General features: G+C 54.3%; 1 protein-coding gene across 2 annotated transcripts in view; it reads right to left on the reverse strand.

Moving 5' to 3' along the window:
* Positions 1-4,328: 4,328 nt before the first annotated feature.
* The window catches only part of TMPRSS9 (transmembrane serine protease 9), a 56,938-nt gene continuing 38,173 nt past the window's right edge, over positions 4,329-23,093 (reverse strand). For both annotated transcript variants that reach the window (XM_010807063.4, XM_024995039.2), the window contains 13 exons: positions 22,585-22,698; positions 20,683-20,854; positions 16,133-16,407; positions 14,406-14,542; positions 13,371-13,689; positions 12,246-12,417; positions 11,508-11,779; positions 10,819-10,955; positions 8,317-8,713; positions 6,150-6,321; positions 5,230-5,495; positions 4,972-5,108; positions 4,329-4,521 (listed from right to left, as the gene is read on the reverse strand). In XM_010807063.4, the coding sequence (XP_010805365.1) occupies positions 4,360-4,521; positions 4,972-5,108; positions 5,230-5,495; positions 6,150-6,321; positions 8,317-8,713; positions 10,819-10,955; positions 11,508-11,779; positions 12,246-12,417; positions 13,371-13,689; positions 14,406-14,542; positions 16,133-16,407; positions 20,683-20,854; positions 22,585-22,698 (2,732 nt within the window). In that variant the 3' untranslated portion in view covers positions 4,329-4,359. The remainder of the gene's footprint in view (positions 4,522-4,971; positions 5,109-5,229; positions 5,496-6,149; positions 6,322-8,316; positions 8,714-10,818; positions 10,956-11,507; positions 11,780-12,245; positions 12,418-13,370; positions 13,690-14,405; positions 14,543-16,132; positions 16,408-20,682; positions 20,855-22,584; positions 22,699-23,093) is intronic.

Genomic DNA, 23,093 nt, shown 5'->3' on the forward strand with positions numbered 1-23,093 from the left:
AGTGGTAAAGAACACATCTGAAAAAAAAAAAACACATCTGCCAGTGCAGGAGACATGAGACTCAGGGTGGGGTCATGCCTGGGTGGGGCAGATCCCTGGAGGAGGGAATGGCAACCCATTCCAGTCTTCTTGCCTGGAGAATCCCATGGACAGGAGCCTGGCGAGCTATAGCCATAGGGTCCCAGAGTTGGCCGCTACTGAGGCGATTTAGCACACACACAGCACTCATTGGAGAATAGCTCCTATTCTGACTCAAAGTGCCTGCAATCCTCAGCTTGTTGCTGTGTAGTCACTAAGTCCTATGCAACTCTTTGCGACCCCATGGACTGCAGCACCCCAGACTTCCCTGTCCTTCACTCTCTCTCAGAGTTTGCTTAAACTCCTGTCCATCCACCCATTTCATCCTCTGTCGTCCCCTTCTCCTCCTGCCCTCAGTCTTTCCCAGCATCAGGGTCTTTTCCAAATGAGTCAGTTTTTCGAATCAGGTGGCCAAAATGTTGGAGCTTCAGCATTGGTCCTTCCAATGATTATTCAGGATTAATTTCCTTTAGGATGGACTGCTTTGATCTCGGGACCATACAGAGGAAGTAACCCCCTCAAGATTAATCAGGCCATTGTTCTTGAAACGGCTTTCCCCAGTGGTCCAGTGATTAGTACTCTTCACTTCCAATGCACAGGGTAGGGGTTTGATCCCTGGTGGGGGAACTCAGATCCCACATGCTGCTCAGTGGGCTCCCCCCCCAAAAAAAGTATTCTTGGCAAGGGCAATAGCACTAGGGTGACAGAACAGAAGCGACCCACAGTCAAAGGGGTTTCCGTGTTGAGGTGTTTGTCTTGGAGATAAACCACAGCCTCCAGTTTCTATAGTATGTCTTTCCGTGTTAGAGAAAGCAGGTGTTCCAGGACACACAAGAAAGAGTGAGATGACCCTCTCCCGAGTCACACTTGGGAGCTCTGTTCCTATAGCTTCCCCTCCACTCCCATCATTCCGCATTTATCTTCACTCATTCTATCCTGTCAAGTGTTCAAGACAGAGTGGCGCCCCATGTCCACTAGAAAGTCCACCGCTTTACCCCCGTGGTCAGACAGCCAAGGCTTCTCCAAGGAGCTCCTGGGCACCTTCAGTCCTCTTAAACGTGTGCAGCCGGCAAGGATGAACCAGGTTGCCGTGGGTCACCCTTCCGGCGGCCCTGCTGCAGCCCTTGTGCATGATGACTGGCTTTGAGCTCTGCTCCCCACTGTGGTCTTTGGAAGCCAGGGCGACTCACTGATACCACATAGTCCCTTTGGGGGGCCAAATAGCTGAAGCCAGGTTACTGGCTGTTGGTTCCGCTTGTCTGTCTTCCTTGGCATCTGCCTCCAGGTCCCAGTTGAACACCCTAAATGCTGATTCCACCCCCGGGAAGTGGGCATGGGGGGCCCTGTCTCCAGCTTGTATAATGTTCTAATGTCTGGACACTCTGGAAAGTGAAATGGGACTTTGCACATTATTGACCAAGGGATTTTTGCAGGAACTAATGTCTGTGGCGATTTGTTATGTAAGTGAATATTGAAATGTCTCCAGTCAATAATGTTCGGGTAACAAAAGACGCATTCATCCACCTGTGGTCAGTAAGTTGTTAAGAATGGCCTGCCCACCCACTGACCCCAGGTTCACGTTCATGTACACGCGAAGGCATTCCCTGAGGCATTCCAGGAACCCTACAAATCACATCCCCGAGAGTGAGGTGCTGCTGGCCATCTTCCTCTTGATGGTCCCACGTGGGGTCTGTGTTGGAAACAGCCTGAATTCCAGGCTGGTATGGGCTTCCTTGGTTGCTCAGACAGTAAAGAATCCGCCTGCAGTGCAGGAGACCTGTGTTCAATCCCTGGGTCGGGAAGATTTCCCTGGAGAAGGAAATGGCAACCCACTCCAGTATACTTGCCTGGGAAATCCCATGGACAGAGGAGCCTGGCAGGCTATAGTCCATGGGGTTGCAAAGAGTCAGACACGATTAAGCGACTAACACACCACAGAGCGTGTCTGGCATGACTTTGATGGGTCTTACCAGCTTCCTCCTTTGTATGGGTTATAATCAGTGCCTTTTCTTCCCCAGGAGAATAAAATGTTCACTAAGTGGGGAAACAGGTTTGGAACATTCCCTGGACTAAATTAAGGGGACCCTCTTAGGGGCCCCTCAAACCCTTGGATCTGCCCTTTCAGTCCTGTAGATCTGGGAGAAGAGGGCTACATATACAGCGGTCACACTGCTCCCTCCACTGGGGACCTCCCAAGGGAGGAATTGCCTACTGAGCCCAGAGGGTGGGTGTGCCATGGACTGATCCCCTTAGGAGGTGTGGAGAGATGGGGGTTGGAGAGAGTAGAAGGCATGGGAACCAGGAGAGGTGGGATAGGTGACTCAGGAGTCCTGGGTGAGCCAGTGGAAGAGGAACACGGCCCTGGGTGGGAGAGGAGGCCATGAGGACCCTCAGGCTGGGGCCCCAATACCAGGAGGGAGGTTAGAAGTAACCCCACATTTCATGCATAGCACAGTGAGAAACTGGAATGAGGTCTTGGCCCATGTTCTTCAGATGCTGGTGGTAGAGATGCAGTTGGGAAATGGTGTTAGGATTTAGAGAGCATGGTTGGGCAGCTCTCCCCCTCCGCCGGTTTATACTGGGGCCAGGTGACAGTTCAAAAGATCATGAGTTCTCTCTTAGTGGCAGTGATGTCCAGCTGTGGAGGGTGCACCCCAGTGGCAGTTCTGCGTGGCTAGCAGCTTGGTCACACACACATACACACACAACCCCCCTCCCCAGCCTCCCGGGAGCCCTTGCTTCTAGTCTGTCTCCAGCTCCCTGGGGCCTTGCTGGCTAGCTGGTGATGCGGCGCCCACCACATCTGGCACCCACCACATCCGGCACCCACCATGTGGTCTAGGTCTCTGGCTAAAATCTGACCCAGTCCTTGTGTGGCTGGGAGCAGAGATGCTGTGGAAGAGGGCTGAGGTGATAAGGTCCCCTCTGATGTCAGTGACTGGAAGTTTCCAGTCCTACTGGACCCGGCCCCAGTCTGCAGCGAGCAGCCAGCCGCCTTGCTGTAGATGTGCTGAGGCTGGAGACATTCTTCACCTGGGGAGCGCTCTGCTCGATCCTCGGCTGCTCTTAGATCTCAGGATGAATTCAGTAGCCCTCACTGGCCCAAGGGGTTCAGAGCTGCCCGGTGGTTCAGCTGGTCTTGTCCCCCGTGTCAGTGAGTAAGCCCTGAGTTACAGGAGGGAGTAGACCCCACGTTGAGTGCCAGTTTGTAATCAAACTAAGTGGTGTGGACCCTGGTCTCCCAGCCACAGCTCTCTGCTTCAGGGGAGGTTCTTTCTCTTCAGGTTCCAGTAGGTGAATAAGGAGACCAAAGCTGAGATGGACACAGCAGCTTTATTCAGTGACCAGAGAACGGGGGATCAGGAGCTTAGTTAACCGTAAACTTCTTGCCCACCTGGCCAAAGAGATTTAATTTTAAGAGGAGGAGGAGAGGCTGACACTGGGGAGGCATGTGCACTAGTCTCCCCAGACAGGGCTTTTTTGAGGGGGGCCACCCTGGTTGCCCTGTTTTGATCCCTAATATCTGGTCCTGGCTGCTGGTGGGTGTGTCATCTAATATGCTAATATAAAGTGGGCATCCAGGGAGACTCAGTCTGGTGGAGGTGCCATTTATTACCATTTGTGTGTGTGTAGCTCTGTTTCTTATCTCGGGACCCTTTAACTTAGAGATTGTGTTCCCTCCTGCTGAAGGTGGGGGAGTCAGGGTTGGGAGCCTTCCTCAGGGTGGGGGCTGGAGGGGTGAGAGCAAAGACCCAGGGCAGCTCTGGCACTGCGCCCAGGTCAGGCAGCCTCATGCCTGAGCATAGAATCGGGGTTTGGACCTGTGGTTGTGGCCAGGCTCCTTCTATACTCTGACCTCCTGGAGACAGATCGCTGAGGGAGGGAGGGTATGTTGGGGGGACCCTGTGTGTCTTCCCTGCTGGGGTCTCTGGGGACTGGCGTCAGCACCCCTCCCTTTCTTTCCCCAGTGACCCTGGACTCCCAGGTGACAGGGAGTGTTATTCATGTAAAGGGGAGCCTGCAGACAAGGCTGCCCAGAGGCTGAGGGTGGGCCTCTCCCTGGAAGTCCCCCCATCCCTCCCGCTGTAGGCCCTGTGTGAGGGGTGGGCAGTTGGTCATTGCTGTGACACGGAGGTGCCGAGCCAGCAGGCTACAGACGAGGGGCTGTGTTTATTGGAACAAAATATGCAATTCAACTGCACCCCCATTACCCACGCCCCCCCCCACCCCCGCCCCACCACCTCCTCGACTCTGGTCCAGGTCTGGGCAGCCATGTGGTGGTCACTCCTGGATGTTCTGCCCGATCCAGCCTCTGACAGCAGCCACCCGGGTGTACACGCCCGGGAACTGGGGCCGCCCACAGCCATAACCCCAGCTGGTGACCCCAGTGAGCACCCAGCGGCCGGAGGGCTCCCTGCAGGCCAGGGGTCCCCCAGCGTCACCCTGAGGAGGGGAGAGAGGAAAGGTACTCAGAGCGGGCAGTACTTCCCCCGCAGCAGCCAAGGGTGGGCTGGCCTGACCTCCGTGACCCCACGTAAGTTGTAGTCATTGCCCCCGGGAGAGCCTCACTACCATCTGAGAAATGGGTTCAGTGCTCAGGTGAGCTTTCATCCAGCTGGCAGACATTGGTGGACACCTGCCTGGTGGGCCTGGAGAAGACATGGCCTCTGCCCCACTGCTCTTGACCCCTCTACCTGACTGGGGGAGGATGCCGTGGGGTGGAACCCGGCTCTCTAGAGGTGTCCGCCAAGGCGGCGTTCAGGGGAAACTCCAGGAGAGCAGAAAGCTGCTCTGTTTGAGGAAGTGCACTGGAGGTGGGGCGGGCAGCTGAGGGGCTTTGTGTCGTGAGGGTGGGGCCCCGGGGACCCCCGGTTCAGTTGCACAGTCGCTCACCGAGCAGCTGTCCACGCCTCCCTGCGGGAAGCCGGCACACAGCATGCGGCTGCTGATCTGTACCGGGTAGAAGCGGCGGCAGGTCTGCTCGCTGAGGAGGCGCACGGCCGCCTTCTGCAGCTGCCTGGCCATGGAGCCTGCAGGCGAGCGGCAAGACGGGACTTAGTACGGCTGTGTGCCCACTCGGTACCACAGGGATCCCCAGTGGGGGTCTGGGCGGGATCCTTCCTGATGCCCCAGAGGGGCGGCTGCACCTACCTCCCTCGCGCACAGAGCCCCAGCCTGTGATGACGCAGCGCGCGCCGTCGGGGGGCCGTGGGGCGGGCTCAGGCAAGCAGATGGGCCGCACCAGGCGGCTGCGGCGTACTGGCCCCACCAGCTCGAGCAGTGCCACGTCGTAGTCGAGCGTGTAGAGGTTGTAGAAGGGGTGCTTGTGGATGCGCGCCACACGCTCCAGCTGCCCATCAGCGCCACTCAGGAACGGCGTGCCCAGGAAGGCTGCCCACTGCTTGGGGTCCCCGTAGCTGTGGGATGTGAAGGATAGGCGTCCGCCCGGGTCCTCACGCCCCTGCCCTATCGGGGGCTCCCCTGCACACGTGGCCGGCACCTGACCTCAGTTGAGTGTTCCTTTTCCCTAGAATTGGGGGGGGCGGGGAGGATGAGGGGCCACCAGGCACTGAGGTGACACTACACGCTGTGTCCATTTCCGCCTAATGTTGGGGCTCTGGTGGCTGGAGGACCCCCTGTCCCACCTCCCAACCGCTCCGACCTCGGCACTGTGAGGCGCATCCTGAGATGGGTGTTTCCATGGAAGGCAGGAACCCTGGCCGGCCCTCCTCCTGGGCACCCTGCCAGGAAGGGGAACTTCCTCTCACCTTGGAGGGCCTTTAGGGTGGTGCCGGTCCAAGACAGTTGGGCTGGGGATGAAAGTGTCTCACTGCCCCCCAGAGATCTGGCCGGAGGCCCCCTGCAACCCCGCATTTGGTGGGGGCTGGACTCACCCCTTGCAGCCAGGTTTGGGGTGGTGGGTAGGCAGGGAAGGTTTGCGCGAAGGAGGGACCCGGGGCTGTGAGTGTGTGGAAAGGGCGTTCCGGGCGAAGGCGGAGGCGCCACGCTCTGAATTTTCAGGGGCTGGGATTGGTGAACCACCGACGTGGGCCAGGACCTTCAGGACTCACACGTCGAAGCAGTGTGCCGCCGATAGCAGCCACCTCTCCGCCACCAGCACAGCCCCGCAGCGGTGCTCCCGCCGCCGCAGCCACAGGCTCACCTGCCACGGCCACTCCCCGCGGCCCGCAGCGCTGCCGCCCACGATCCGGGTCAGCGCCGCAGCCGGCGCCAGGCCGCAGTCTGCGAAAGAGGCAGGTGCTCGCTGGTCAGAGGACCCGTGCCTCCTCCATGCCAACTGTCCCGCCCCACCATGGAGCCCTGCCTGGCTGTGCTAGGGCGGAGGAGTGGGGTAGGAGACCCCCCTCAGGAAAACGCCCCACCCACGGGACACTGGGCCTGGTCCTACCAGCGCCTCTTCTGGTCCCAGATGTTTGAAATGCATTTGTTTCCTGTACCCTTAGCCTTGGCGCCGCACCTCCCCAGCTGGGGCTCCGTGCCAGGATCCCCTCCCATCCCGACTCCTCTCAGGCAGCCTTCAGTCCCCAGGAGTCCAGTTCCCTGCTGCTCCCAAGCCCTCGCACACCCAGCGGCTTCCCAGGAGGCCCTGCCTGTCTTCCTGGATGCCGGCAATGGGCTCTTTACCCGAGTCCCAGTGACCTGGGGTCCTTCCCAGGGTGTCCCCCATCCTGTGGACCCCCCCACCCCCAGCACAAGGTGCACCCTCAGAACAAGAGAGTAGGAAGAGATGGGTGGTTTCAGGGGGTGCTGCAGGGCCCCCATCACCAGCTGAAGGGACGCTCAGGTTACACATCTGATTCTGTCCCCACCACCCAGCTGTTTCCCCTGCCCCCCTCAGCAGGGGAAAGAGAGGCTGCAGGGAGCAGAAGGGCTCAGTGCCCACACCTGGAGGTGGTGACAGAGGGGGGCCACTACCTTGGCCCACCTGACCCTATCTGGAGCTTGCCTGGGACCAGGAGGCCTGGAGAATTCGGCCGAAGCTGCACCCCTCTCCTGGAAACACTACCCCCACGTAGAACAACATGGGCCATTTCAGGGTTCCCTCCACCTCCCGGCCCCATGGTAAGAACTGTAGCTATTGGAAAATTCCATAGGCGTCACTGGGCTGGAGACCAGACCCAGCCGCAGGGTTAACAGGACACAGTGTTTTTCTGAGGGCACACTGCGGCTCTGCAGTGTCAACACCCTCCTCTGAGCAGCCTGCGGGAGTCGCAGCTAGCAGAGATCCCCTTGGATCCAGAGGAATCACACAGACTCTGACCTGATTCGCAGGGGCTCTGGGCTCAACGTCCCACCTGTCTTAAACTTGTGGTCCCTGAGTGGAAGCCAGGAGGCACGGGGTGCAGATACCCCCACCACATACACACACACACGTGGTCTGCTTGGCTCTGGGCTCACTCCAGCATGCCCAGCACCTGCTCTGTCCCCACACCCCACAGCGCTGGCCTCTCCTCTGGTGAGTCTCCCCGTGGTTCTTTGGGGGTGTGGCCTGCCTTGTAGTGAGTCCATAAACCTGACTTTGTGGGTGCAGGTCTATGTCTGGGGACTTAGGCCGCCTGGGCTCTGTGAATGTTGGGGGTGGCGGAAGTGGGGACAGGCTCCATTCTCCCCCAAAGCCTAGGATACTGCCTCTGGCATCTGGTTCAGCCACAGAAAATTGCCTACAGTTGATGGGGCTTTTATTTTTGACCCACAAACACAGCAGTTTCATATGTTTCTGATTAATATTTAATAATGTCCCAAACAAGCCCAGGGCCACGTTCTCTGTCATGACATCTTCGGCTACTTACTGCCGAGTTGTCCCCACTTAGACCCTAATGGGATCCTGTGGGACTGGCCATTAACATGTGCATCTGCAGAGTCGGGGCCACAATGGGTTGACTTCTCTCCCCTCTGAAATTCCTAAGTGGAAGCCCTGACCCTCAGGATGAGACTGTTTGGAGATGATTACAGTAAAATGAGGTTATTAGTAATAGGGTGGGCCCTAATCTGGTACAACTGGGGTCCTATAGGTTAGGACACAGGCACCGACAGAGGGGAGACCACCTGAGGACAGGGGAGGAGGCAGCCACCTGCCCACACTGCCATCTCCGACTCCAGCTTCCAGCACCGGGAGACGACAAACATTTTAGGCCCCCAGCTGGGTCGCGGTGACACACCCCCACGACAGACACAATAACCTGCCACCCACAGGCTCCACTCCATCCCCCCAGGTACCTGGTAGCTGGGCGCCCACCGTGGTCTTCGGAGCTGGGGGCAGTGGTGTCTGGCCCCTAGGGGTGGAGGTCACAGTTGTGGTGGTCCTGTCGGCAGGTTGACTGGTCACCCTGCTGGTGGCCCAGGGAGTGGGTGTGCTGGCCATGACTTCCGGGACTGTGAGGCCTGCTGTCGTCCTGGTGGCATGACTGCTGGTGGGCATCCTCGTGGTGGGCAGCGGGGCCGTGGGGAGCAAGTGGGAGGACATGGTGGCCAGGATCCAGCCCTTGAGCCGGGTGATGCGGGTGTACACACCCGGCTTCTTGACCTGCGCACAGCCGATGCCCCAGCTCACGATCCCAGCCAGATAAAACACACCGGGTGTCTCCTCACAGGCCAGGGGTCCCCCAGAGTCACCCTGGAAAGGAAGGCAAAGGGCTGGCTGAGCACCCAGCATCCTCACTGTGGAAGTGCTGCCAGGCCCTCCCACATGCCCACGAGTGCAGCAGCTCCTCAGTGGAGCCAGCCTCACACCCAGGCAGGACTGCGGGACCTTGTGTGACCTGGAGCAGGTCACCCCTCTGAGCTGAGATGGCTCTTACTTTTGCCTTGGCAACAAAACATCAGAAAACCCTGAAGAAAAAAACAGCCCTCCTAAGGAATAATATAAAGTGGGAAAAAGAGGCAAGTGGTGCTGGGAAAGCTGGACAACCACATGTAAATCAATGAAGTTAGAATTTCACTCCTCACTCCCTACACGAAAATAAATTGAAAATGGCTTAAAGACTTAAGTGTAAGACATGACACCATAAAACTCCTAGAAGAGTTAACATAGGCAAAATGTAAACCTTACCAATGTTTTCTCAGGTCAATCTCCCAAGGCAAGAGAAATAAAAGCAAAATTAAACAAATGGGATCTAATCACACTTAACAAGCTTTTGCACAGCGAAGCATAAAATGAAAAACAACCTATAGAATGGGAGAGACTATTTGCAAGCGATGCAACTGACAAGGGCTTAATCTCCAAAATACACAAGCTCAGTACTACAAAATAACCCCATCAAAAAATGGGCAGAACACCTAAATAGACATTTGCCCAAAGAAGACAAATGGCCAATAAGAACATGAAAAGATGTTCATCATCACTAATTACTAGAGAAATGGAGATCAAAACTACAATGGAAAAGTGAAAAAAAAATGAAGTATCACCTCGCACTAGTCAGGATGGCCATCATATTTTTAAAAAATCTACAGATAATAACATGCTGGAAAGGATGTGGAGAAAAAGAAACCCTCTTACACTGTTGCTGAGAGTGTAAATTAACGAAGCCACTCTGAACAGTAGGGAGGGTCCTTAAAAAATGAGAGTCGCCATATGATGTAGCAGTCCCATTCCTGGACAATATATACAGGAAAGGCGAAAAATCTAACTGGAAAAGGATACATGCACCCCAAAGTTCATAGTTCACAATAGCCAGGACATGTAAGCAACCTAAATGTCCACTGGCAGGACCGGGTAAAGAAGATGCGGTACGTACATACAATCGACTGTTACTCAGCCACAAAAAAGAATGAAATCGTGCCATTTGCAGCAACATGCATGGACGTAGAGATGATCATACTAAGTGAGATGAGTCAGACGAATATCATGTATCACTTATATGTGGAATCTAAAATATGACACAAGTTACAAAAACAGACTCTCAGAGAATATACTTGTGGTTGCCAGAGGGGAAGGGTCAGGGAGGGATTAACAGATACACACTACTAAATAGAAAACAGATTACGGATTTACTGTATAGCATGGGGAACTATATTCAGTATTTTAAAATTATGATGGAAAAGAATATGAAAAGTATATGCATATATAACTGAGTCGCTTTGCTGTATATCAGAAACCAACACATTGTAAATCAACTATACTCCAGTAAAATGATTTTAAAGCATCATGTTTGCTGTAGGTTTCTGTTGTGTTTCAAATGCTTTTCTTCTGATTTTGAAGATGATCCTATTTCTCTTCTTCAAAGTACAAATGCGTTGAATAACATTGACAGAGTCTCCTGTGTGGAGCCGAGATTTTTGAGATCGACTCACCTTGGTTGTGATGTTTTTCCTCATAATACCCTAGTGAATTGAATTTGCTTTTTGTTAGGCTTTTTTGTGTCTATGCTTCTAGGTAACACTGGTCTGTGCGTTTTTTTTCTCTTTCTTTATATTTTTTTATATTTATTTTGCCACATCGCGTGGTTTCTGGAATCTCAGTTCCCTAACCAGGGACTGAGCCCCAGGCCAGGGCGTTCCCTGGACTTCTTTTCCCTGTGTCTCTGGCCCTGATTGCGTGGTCTAGCTAGCTTTTTATGTTCTGGATCCAATTGGTTTCCCCTTAAAAATGGGTCACCCACATGTCAGGTGTGACAGGGTGGTCATTTACATACTCATGGATTCTCAGTTAACATGTGCTAGGCAGCCTTTTAAATCAGGACTTGTCACGGTCCCTCTCAGCCGGGTCCCTCCTGAACTCACCTGGCAGGAATCCACCTTGCCCTCCAGGAAGCCGGCGCAGATCATCCTGTCCGTGAGCGAGAAGTTGTAGAGGGCGCTACATGCCTTGTGGTCTATGATGCCCACAGACGCCTGCTGCAGGAGGTCAGGCTTGGTGGCTGCCAAGACAAGGAGCACCCACCCAGGGCCACTTACAGAGGGCTCACTGTTAAGCGAGGGCTTCGCTCTGACCACAACCGCACCCACCCACAGGGAGGCGCGGAGGCTCGTGTCCTCGCAGGGATGTGTGTTAAGTCACATAGCAAGACAGAGGTAGACCCCAGAGCCCAAGAGCCTCACCATGGCCCACAAGTGGGTTCCCTAGCACCGTGGGTGCCCTGCAGGGGGCTACTCAGACTTCAAAGAAGGCACTAACTCTTGGTGGGGGGCTATGCGTGGTATAACAAGGGTCCTCCAACTTTTTTCCACAAAGAGCCACATAGTAGATACAGTCCACTTTATGGGCCAGTCTCCATGGAGACCACTCAGCTCTGCTTTTGCTGCCCCAGGGGGCCATCTATGAGTGAGTGGGTGTGGCTATGTGCCAATAAAACTATAAAATAAAAAGCAGCTGCCTTAGGCCGGAGTTTGAAACCCTGAGGTAGTGGAAAGGTGAGTGGTCTGCAAGCAGGGGGATCAGAGCCCCAGGCCAGGGGGCATGGGGAGCTCACCGTTGCCCTCCTGCGTGTTGCCCCACCCGGAGATCACACACTTGCGGCCCACAGGGAACTTCTGGATGGCCAGTGGCAGGCAGACGGGCTGCACATACTTGTTGAAGACCAAAGGCCTGGCCAGCTCCAGCACGGCCACGTCGAAGTCCAGGATGCTGGGGTTGTACTGGGGGTGCAGCACCACCCGCCTGAGCCCCACCTTCACGGGGCTCCCGCCAACGCCCGACAGGGACGCAGTGCCCAGCTGAGCCCGCACCAGCTCCACCTTCGTGCTGCCAGGAAGGGGCCGCTTAGACTCCCCGCCCCCACCTCTGCAGCCCCCAGGGCACCAGGCAGAGCTGGGGGACCCAGGCCCCGGGGAGGGTGAGGCAGGGAGCCCCCTGACCCCGGGCCTCATTTCCTTCTGGGACAAGAAAGTATAAGAGGCCCCCACGGCTTTGTGACCATCAGAGGTCAATGCTGCCGCCTTTGAGCAAAGGGGAGAGGACTGTCCCCTCAAATACTTGGCCCCTGTGTCCCCTACAGACAAGGCTCCTCCCGGAAGCTGCTCCCCAGAGCCCCCTACTTCTTCACGCTGCCCCCCAACCACCTCACCCCATCTGCATCTAGACGTGAGCCTGGTGGGGAGGGGAGGCCGCTCCCCCTGCCAGCCCTCGGTCCTGAGTGGTCTCTGAGCACGTGGGGATTTGATGGTGGGGGACCTGCCCGGTGATATCGGGGGAGTCAAGGGGGCCTTACTGGTTGAAGCAGTGGGCGGCAGACAGCAGCCAGCGGTCCCCCACCACGGTGGCTCCGCAGAAGTGCCGCGAGCCCTCCTTCAGGCTGACCTGCCAAGGCACCTCCCCCAAGGAGGCCCCAAGCCCCCCCACGATCCGAGTGGGCTTCTCCAGCGCTGGCCTGGCCCCACACTCTGCAGGGACAAGACAGGAGGGTCCAGGCACCTCAGCCTGCTGGCGTCAGGACCACCCTGGTTCCAGGGGGACCCCGGGTCTCTGGCTGGGAAGTGGCACATCACACAGATGAGGAAACCGAGACTTAAGGAGCCCTAAGTGCTCGTCCAGCGGGGGATGTGGGTGAGAAGAGAAGGCAAGTTCGTAAAGGCCCCAGTCCTACCAGCCTCAGCGTAGCAGACACACATCTGCAGCCCCTACAGCACAACCCAGGCGGCTCAATGGACAGAGCTGGTTATATGGAGCTGGGGGCAGGGCAGGTGCAGGCGGTATTTAAATGAGGCAGAGTTTGGATTGGTTCTCAGCCTCGCAGGTCTGTGGGACCATAAAGAGGGGTCAGCATCAGATGGGGCAATGGGATCCTGGACGTGGGTCCTCGGAAACCACATGGTCAAGACAGGTGGAGAGTGCATATGCTGCCTGTGGGTGCCATGTCTGTGATAGCCTCAACTCAGCTTCTCTCTGACCCTGCCCACCCCCACATTGGTCACTGGCCCCCTGCTGAACCTTCAGGATATTCTGAGTACACCCTCCTGGATGGCCTGAGTTTTGCTGATGCTCAGTGACATCTGACTCTGCAACCCCATGGACTGTAGCCCACCAGGCTCCTCTGTCCATGGGATTCTCCAGGCAAGAATACTGGAGTGGGTTGCCATTTCCTTCTCCAGGGGATTTTCCCAACCCAGGGATTGAACCCAGGTCTCTTGCATTGCAGGTGGATTCTTTACTGCTGAGCTACCAGTGAATCGGGCAGTAAATGTGAAGGCTGACCACATGCCTTTGCCCATGCACTTGACAGACATCACTAATCAATCACCCATCTCTTCCCCAGAGTGCTTCAGAAAGCCAGTACCAAATCCATCCGACCCTGTGCAGAGCAGACACACACTGCTGCTGTCTCCCCAGAAAATACCTTGTGGCTTAGAAGCAGTGGCCAAGTCTAGAGGCATAGTGCTAGGGGCCAGTGTGGGTTTGGTGAGGGTGTCAGTCACCAGGCTCTTGGGGCTGGTGGGCCAGGCAGTGCTGAGAGTGGTGGAGGCGAGAGCCACTGTGGGGGCTGGAGGCTTGCTTGCAGAAGCGATGGTCTCCAGGATCCAGTCCCGCAGACTGGTCACTCGGGCGTAGACCCCTGGATGCTGGGCTTCCGCACAGCCGATTCCCCAGCTCACGATGCCAGCCAGGAAGAACCTGCCGGAGGACTCCTCGCAGACCAGGGGGCCCCCCGAGTCACCCTGGGAGACAGAGGCACACCCTCAGGAGGGGTTGGGGCTCCCCAGCCACATCTGGCCCCAGATCCAGAGCTACAGGTCACAGGGGGAGCCCTGGTTGTGGGATGTGTTTCCTCACAAGCTGAAAACTCACATCTCAGAACCTCAGTCTCCGCCTCAAAAAATACAATAGGACACTTGGACTCTGGATCTCTAAGGCCTCTTTCAGTTCCACCACTGGCAGTTAAAAACCCAGCCCATATAAACAATATCCCCTCCTCTCCTTAGCCCCATAGATCTTGGATAGTATCACCAGTGGCTTAGGAACCTCCAGTCATCTCACGGGCAGCCACAGCATCCTCCTGTCTTGCTTTCCTCTGCCTCCTCCTCACACCCAGCTCACCGTGCACTCTTACGTCCTTAAACACAAGCACTCTCCTGCTATTTCCCGATGTTTTCTCCAGTCTCCGCTCTCACGTGGCAACCAGAGCTCATTAGCAGCCTCTCCCCACCCACCAGGCCTTCGAAAGGACAGCAAAGATACAAACTAAAAAGGAAACCCACAGCCATGTGACCAACCCAGCAGAGGGTCTTGGTGGTGGACCAGAGACAGAAGACCCCCCCCTACTTCTGGGAGAGGGGAGCCTCGGGTGGGAGGATGAGGGGCTGTTCCCAGGACCTCAGGGGCTGGTGGGGCGTCCCCTGGGGCCCCTGGCCCCTTTCCCAGGTGCTGGGCTCACCTGGCAGGAATCCACCTTCCCGTCCAGGTAGCCAGCACACACCATCCTGTCGGTGAGTGAGTGGCCGTATAGGCTGGTGCACAGGGCCTGGTCCAGCAGCTCCACAGTGGCCTTCTGCAGCATTTCCGGCTTGACCACTGCTCGGGACGGGGAGAGATGAGGGGGGAGCACCCCAGGACCCCGGCAGTCCACACCCCCGCGCTGGGAACCTGAGCTTGTTTCCCCACCCCGTGCGGTCGACCTGCTGCAGCCCCAGCTCAGAAAGGAGCCAGGCCCACCAGTGCCCACTGACTACCCTCCCAGCCTGGACATCTCAAGATTAGGCTCCTCCCTCCCCTCCCCAAACCTACCCACCCTGAGCCCCCACTTCCCTGCTTGAAACTTTTCTTAGCCTGGCAGTAGTCCTATCTTGACTAAACATTAAACCAAATTAGGTAGCCTTCCCTCAAACCCTCCAGGGCATTTCCCTACCCCCAGCTGAACCTGAATGCCCAAGCCTGGATCACCTATCCTGGCTACCCCAGGCCCTTTGCACATGCCATTCCAGCTGCCTACAAGGCTTGTCCCTGTGGAATCTGTCTGCCTTCTTCCTTTCATCTCCTATTTTAAATTGCAGCCCTCTGCCCCTGCCTCCCTGCCTGATTTTACTCCACTTGGTACGTCACCATCTGTCACTTTTCTTGTTTACTGTCTACTGCCCCGGAAATTGTGCTGTCCAACACAATAGCCACTGGCCTCGTAAGGCTATTTAAATGCAGACTGAAGCTCATCACGATGAAATGAAACGGAGAATTCAGTATCTCAGTCACGCCAACCCCGGTCACAGGCCTGCTGACTCCCTTAGTGGATGGCACAGACACGGCGGGTGTCTGCCACCGACAGAAGTTCCAGCAGGCAGTGCCAGCCTGGACTGGGGGCTCCGTGTGGGCAGGGGTCTCTCTCTGAATGGCCTGCTGCCCAACCCCTGGAATAGGGATGCCTGATCTTATATTAGGCACCACCATCTCAGGCCCTTTCCTAAAGATGTCCCCGACCCCAACTCCTTTTTGTTTCCTTCCTAGCACCTCTCACCATCAATCACAGTTGATTTGACATAGTTACCCCCACACTGATAGTGAACCTGCCCCACCCTCCCAGGGCCAGGCTCCCCTGAGACCCTGGTCACAGCCAATCCACACATAACCTCACGACAGTTCGTGTGTTTCTGTTTAGAGACACCTCACTTATCCTGTGTTGTTGATTCACTAACAGGGAGCTCACAGTCCATAGCGCAGCGCTATAACCCTTGCCTGAACAAAGCTCATTGAATACATGGATTTCTTCCCTATGAGACACATCCCAGCCTTCCTGCGCTTAGGACCCTAGTCAGCACGTCAGCTCTATGCTTGGGGCCTGTTTAGATTTGGTCAAACTTGCCACAGAAAGCACGAAAATGAAAGAAAAAAAAAAACACCATGGTGGTGAATAGACCAGAAAAAGGACACCAGTTTCCAGTCTCAGCAGAGCCAAGAAGGCAGGGGGTCACCAAGCTCCGCCACCTCATTGGGAAGATTCCGCACATTGTGGATGACCACAGTCCCCTACAAGTGTCCACCTGGGGGGACAGATGCATTTTCGCAAGTGGGCGAATTTGCAAATACCGAACTCGCAGCTAACCAGGCCAGACCATGTGATGTTTGCTTGGTTGTGCTGTGCTGGCATCCTAGCTGCAGGAGGTGGGTGCTTACGGAAGTTCTCCTTGAGGTAGCCCCAGCCTGAGATGAGGCACTTCTTCCTTGGTGGGAAGATGTGTGAGGCAGCCGGCAGGCACACGGGCTGCACGTGCCGGCTGAAGGGCAGGGGTCTGCCCAGCTCCAGCACCGCCACGTCGAAGTCAGCTGTGTCCGAGTTGTAGGATGGGTGTGTGATGATCCGGGCCACGCGGGCCCGCACCATGCTGGCCTCTGAGCCGCTGAGGTAGGTGGTGCCCACGTAAGCCACCCACTCCGGGGAGTCCTGGAATCTGCGGGGCAGACAGACCCTGGCTCAGAGGCGCACCAAGGCTGGAGCCGGGGGGTAGGGGTGGGGTGGGAAGGGTGGGGAGGGGAGCGGGGCACTTACCCAAGAGGCAGGTGCCCCCAAACTCAGCCATGGAAACTGATGGGAATGTTTTCCATGAAACATTGGCAAAAATCAGAACGAATGCACAAAAATTAAAACACGGTGCATGAATTATCAACATTTTAAACAAAGACAGGATCCACAGGGCCGGGATTAGGGTGAGGAGAGGAGGCACTGAACGAGGACTGTGCACTAGATGATACCGTGTAGCCATTTAAACTTCCTCGGGTGTGATGGTATATGTGTATTCAAGACTGTTTTTTAGTTGTCCAAATGTGCAAGGGTGCCTCAGAGGTGATGCATTATGATGTTTTCTACTTAATTTCAAACTGCTTGGCAAGGATATGTATGTATGAAGAGGTGTGGGGGGTATAGATTATAGATACAGCCAGATGGAGAGAGTAAGAGAGAAAGAGAATATGGTGAAATAGTAACAACTTTTGAAATCAGGTACAGTAAATCCCCTACATACAAATCTTCAAGCTGGGAACTTTCAAAGGTGTGAATGTGCCCCTGTATGCCAGCTGTTGTACTTTTCAAGGGACTGTACTGTAAGATTAAAAATGTTTTCTTTATGCTTTATGTTTGCTTTTTATGTATTATTTGTATAAAGAATATCATAAACCTATTACAGTACAGTAGCATATAACCGACTGTGTTAGCTGGGTGCCTAGGCTAACTTTGTTAGACTTACAAACTGGACTAATGAATGTGCTCTCAATATGGAACTAATTTGTATGTAGGGGACTTACTGTACAGGCATATGGGTATTTGTTGTACTATTTTTCCATCTTTTCTATTGAAATATTTTCATAATAAAATGATGAGAGGAATGAAATTTAAAATGATAAAAAGAAAACAACTCTTCTTGACCTGAATGTCATTGCTTATGTGACCTGTGTCCCCCAGATAGTCTTCCCAGGACCAGAGCCAGGTTACCCTGGGAATTAGCGACCGCCTGACCCACGGATATTCTCAGGCAGTGGTTTCCCAGGGAAGTCCACGTTGCCTGTTGCCCTGCCCTCTCCCCAAGGACTCCTCAGATGGAAACAACCAACTAGCAATGCCTGGCACACCCAGAGCCTTCCAGAACCTTCCCCTTCCTTTGGCCAGCTCCGTTCTGATTGGCCACTCTGGTTTGTAAAGATTCTGACCATCTTCAATAACAACCAGAAACGACCCAATTCAAAACCGGGCAAAGAACCTCAACAGACATCGCTCCGAAGAAGACACACAAATGGCCGATAAGCACATGAAAAGATGCCCGGCATCACTGATCATTAGGGAAATGCACGTCAAAGCTACAGTGAGAGGTGAGAGGAAGGTTCAAGAAGGAGAGGTCATAAGCATGCCTGTGGCTGATTCATGCTGATGTATGGCAGAAACCAACACAATAGCGTAAAGCAATTATCTTCCAATTTAAAACAAATTAATTAAAAATAAACACAATAAGACGCCACTTCACAGCCACTAAGATGGTCATTATTAAACAAATAGGGACTTCCCTTGTGGTTCAGTGGTTAGGACTTTGCACTTCCAAAGCAGGGGACATGGGTTTGGTCCCTGGTTGGGGAACTAAGATCCTGCATGCCAAGTGGCCAAAAAACATAAACTAATAAAAAACAAAACAAGCAAACAAAGTAACAAGTAATGGCAAGGCTGTGGAGAAATGGGGAGCTCCACCAAGATGACACAGCAGAGACCCTGAGCTCATCTCCTCTCAGGAGCACACCCAAATGGCAACTCTCTGCAGAACAGCCATCGACGGAAAAGACTGGAGCCTGCCAGCAAAGATCTCCTGCAACTAAAGACGCCGAGAAGGAGACACAGCGAGACAGGAGAGGCAGCTTCATGACACAGTCAAATCCCGTGCCCCCAGGCGCGCGGCCCACAAGCTGGAGAAGAACTGCTTTGCAGAGGTTTGCCCACCAGAGCGAGAGGGCTGAGCACAGCAGGCCCCCTGGCCCAGGGGTCCAACACTTTTTTAAGAGGAGTCCCCAGAGCTTCTGTCTTTGGAGGCTGGTGGAGCTTAACTGCAGGAGCCCTCACAGGACGGGGGAGATGGAGGCTTCATCCTCAAAGGGCTCACAGAGAACCCTAGATGCACTGGGACCCAGGGCAGAAGCTGTAATTCGATAGAAGCCTGGGCCAGACCTGCCTGCTGGACTCCGAGGGTCTCCTGGGGAGGTGGGGGTGGCAGCTGTGGGGTCACCCTGGGGGCATAGACACCAGTGAGGGGCATACTGGGGAACATCCAGCCACGTGAACACTGATGTTAGTGAAGCTACCTTGGCTCTTTGCCCCAAGACCTGGCCCTACCCAATGGCCCGCAGGTGCCAGGTAGTGGGACACCCAAAGCCAGGCAGCTACCCAATCGGGGTGGGGGGTGGCACACAGCCCACCTATTGGCAGATAGGCTGCCTCGAGACCTCCCCGCCCCCAATCCCATAGCCACCTGTAGACACAGCCTTGCCGACCAGAGGACCAAGACCACAGAAAACCTGCTAGACCAGCCTCACCCACTAGGGGGATGACACCGTGAGCGCCAAGTTGCTCCAGTCGGGTCCAACCCCATGGACTGTAGCCCACAAGGCTCCTCTGTCCATGCCGTGTCCCAGGCAAGAATACTGGAGTGGGTTGCCACGCCCTCCTCCAGGGGATCTTCCTGACCCAGGGATCAAACCCATGTCTCTGTGGCTTCTGCACTGCAGGCAGATTCTTTACCACTGAGCCACTGGGAAAGCCCTTAGGTGGCAGACATCAGATGCAAGAAGACCATGACCCACAAGGCATGCCAGACCCTGCCCTGGGACCAGGCCCAAGCCCTGCCCACGAGCAAGCCAGTGCAACCTCTGGGACACTCTGGAACCCATACATGACTGTATGGAACCAGCCCCCTTGCCCCACCCCCAACAATGATCTGACACCAGCTCTGGGATCCCCGGGTCCTGCAGCCAGACTCCAGGAACCAGCTCTGCCTGCCAGTAGTCTGGCACCAACCCCAGGACCTGGCTTCACCTGCCAGTGGGTGGGCAACGACCCCACTTCAGTCTTCAGGATCCAGACTCCACCCGCCAGTCAGCACTAGCCCCGGGCCCCCTAGGATCCCACAACTAGAGAGCTCGTGACCAGGACCCACTAAACAGCAGCCCACAGCATCCACACAGGGCAGTGTGGCCAGCCAAGCCCGCCAGACCACCCACATAGTCACCCGCTTTTACAACAAACGTTAAAGGAACTTCTCAAGGATGTGGAAACCTTGGAACACTTGCGCACAGCTGGTGGGGATGGAAAACGGTGCAGCCGCGTGGAGAACAGGATGGCGGCTCCTCAAAGGAGAAAACATAGAACCAGCATATGAGCCTGCAATCCTACCTCTGGGTTCATACCCAAAGGACCTGAAAGCAGCGACTCAGATACTCTCACAGCCACATTTGTAGCAGCATTATTCACAACAGCCAAAAGGCAGGAGAACCCCAAGTGTCCATCGATGGATAAATGAACAGACATGTCCAACAACACACTGGAATATTATTTAACCAAAAAAGGAAAGAACTGACACCTGCTGCAACCTGGATAAACCTTGAGGACACGATGCTCAGTGAGAGAAGCCAGACACAGAAGAACAAACACTGATCCCACTCACAGGGGGTCCTAGAGGAGTCAGCCACAGAAACAGGAGGTAGATGGCAGGGCCAGGGGCTGGGGGGGATGGGGAGTCAGTATGGATATTTTGTGGTTGTTGTTGATTGGTTCTTATTTTTTGGCCACCTGGCCTGCTGGATCCTAGTTCCCCAACCAGAGATTGAACCTGAGTGTCTCCAGTGTTGGAAGCGTGGAGTCTTAACCACTGGACCACCAGGGAAGTCCCTGGGTTAGTGTTTAAAGGGACAGCATTTCAATTTGGGAAGATGAGAAAGTTTCGGAAATGGATGGTGGGGATGATTACATGGCAGACAATGTGAATGTACTTAATGCCACTGAGCTATGCACTTGAAATGGTAAATTTGTGTTATGTATATTTTGCCACAATTAAAATACATTCAGATTTAACAAAAAGAAAAGAGAAGGAAAGAAAACAGCGAGTTCCAAGGACACTCCCAGGGTAGTGGAGTCCCCAGAGTGGAAGGAAGATGGGATACAGGTGGGCTCTGAGCCTGCAGGGACGTGGACTCACTCGTTGAAGCAGTGGGCAGCGGACACCAGCCACCTGGCGCTGATGATGGCGGCCCCACAGAAGTGCTCGTTGTTTTCACGGAGGCTGACTTGCCAAGGGAACTCCCCTGGGGACGCTTCCACACCACCCACAATCCTGCCAGCTGTCTTCCAGCCAGGCTGCAAGCCACAGTCTGCAAGACAGAGATCACCAACCAGGACCCCCAGAAGGCAGGACTGCAGTTGCACAGGGGCCATCCTGGCACATCTGTCTCCAGTCTCTCATCCCCACGGTCCCCACATCCAAATGTCAAAGATCTGAACCAGCAAAGCACCAGATTCTGGGAGACCACATGGAACAGAGTCTCCCTCACGGCCTCAGAAGGAACTGGCCCTGCCAACTCCTTCCTCTCAGCCTTCTAGCCTCCAGAGCAGGGAGAGAGTAAACTTCTGCTGTCTCATCCACTGAGCCTGAGGTCCTCTGTTTTGGCAGATCCAAGACAATCATACACTAAACTCAGCTATATGAGTGCTATGTACCTATGTGACCAACCCCCAACACAAAACCCTGGACACCAAGACTTGGGTGAGCTCCTCCGGCTTGGAAACACTGTGTGTGTGATGCCACATATGCTTCTGGGCAAATTGGTTAAGCACTGTCCACCTGACTCCACTGGCAGAGGCTAAACGGAAGCTTGCTTGAGCTTTGTCTCTCCTGGACTCTGCACTTTTCTTTGCTGACTTTCAGCTGTATCCTTTCACTGTAAGAAGGTATAACCACACATACTGCAGCTTTACCAAGTCCTATGCGTACCTCCAGTGAATCACTGAGTCTGAGGGGGTTGCAGGGACTCCTGACCACACCTGCCAATTTCAACCAGCCTCTATATTATCTTGCACATCCAGGCACCAGACACTATGAATGTGTTCTTCACCATGTATTTTGAAAGTTTCCAAGTCTTTATATGTCCATCTTTTCATAGGATGCCATATCTGTTTATTTAGTCTCCTTTTATGTCCTTCAGCAACATTTCCTAATTCTATTTAATTGCTATTATAGACATGAAATGTTTATTTTGTGTTCCTATTGATTAGGTGGCACAGTGGGAAAGAATCTTCCTGCCAAAGCAGGAGATATGAGAGACACAGGTTCAATCCCTGGGTCAGGAAGATCCCCCGGAGGAGGAAACAGCAACCTACTCCAGTATTCTTGCCTGGGAAATCCCATGGGCAGAGGAGCCTGGCAGGCTACAGTCTGTGGGGTCACAAAAAATCAAACACAACTGAGCGACTGAGCACACGTTGATCAACAGTGAGATTTTTTCCATTATATCTTCTAACCTGTTCGTTCTTGTATAAAGAAAAGCAATAACTTTTTTATGTGCTAGGATTTATCTCCTCCTCATTGTTGAACTGTCTTATTTTTCCAATCTCCTTTTAGTCAATATATTGATTCATTTAGATAATCATATCCAAATTTTGATAGTTTTCCCTCTTCCTTTCCAATACTTATACCACTGTTCCTGCCTTATCGCATGGGCTAGCATTGTTAGAAAAATGTTGACTACTCTTACGACATTTCAACTGTAATTTTCCCTTGCTCAGATCCTTTTGGTGACTCCTCACTATGTACAGGACAGACCTCCAGTTCCTGGTATTCGAGGCTTCCCACAGTTTGACCAGGACCTCTTATCAGCCTGATATCTTCCCTTCTCACCCACACACCTCGAGCTCTCCCTCCTCTGCTTCCTGCTCACGTTTCTTGTCATATCACAGGTGCTCCCTCCCTTTCTCTGCCCAGCTTCAGTGAATGCCAGACCCACACGACAGCATGTGATGGGCACAGTGGGCCAGAGCGCAGAGCCAGCAGCTGACCCTGGAAAGGCAATGTGGCCTGTGGGCCAGTTCAGACAGGCAGACTGACCGCAGTGGGCCTCGTCGGAGCCGTCGGAGCAGTCCGCGGTGTCATCACACTCTGGGTTCACCTTGGTCACACACTGGCTGTTCCCGCAGGAAAAGACATTCCCTGGACAGTGGCCTGAGGGCAGACAAGAACCAGGTACTTGACCTCACGCCATCTCTCCTGTCTGCACAGAGATTTCTCTCTCCAGGCAGAAACTCCAGAGCAGGAAAAACATCACTTCTCTGCTTCCTTTTCACTGAGTCTTTCTGAAACAATCTTCTCAGAGTGAGTACAGACAGGTAACACACCAGAATGCCAGTCAGCACCCGGGCCGGCTGTGTAACCCAAGCATACATGCCCCCTGTGTGCACTTGTACATTTCTACCATCCATTTTTTAAAAAAAGAAATAGGTGAAGTTGATTTTTTAAATTGTAGTAGAGTACATATAACATAAAATTTGTCACTGAAGTGTAGGTTCACATTTAGGGTCAGTCATTCTCTGCAGGGGAGGGGGCCGTCCTGGGCACTG

This window comes from Bos taurus, chromosome 7, assembly GCF_002263795.3.
Source record: "Bos taurus isolate L1 Dominette 01449 registration number 42190680 breed Hereford chromosome 7, ARS-UCD2.0, whole genome shotgun sequence".
NCBI classification, from domain to species: Eukaryota; Metazoa; Chordata; class Mammalia; order Artiodactyla; family Bovidae; genus Bos; species Bos taurus.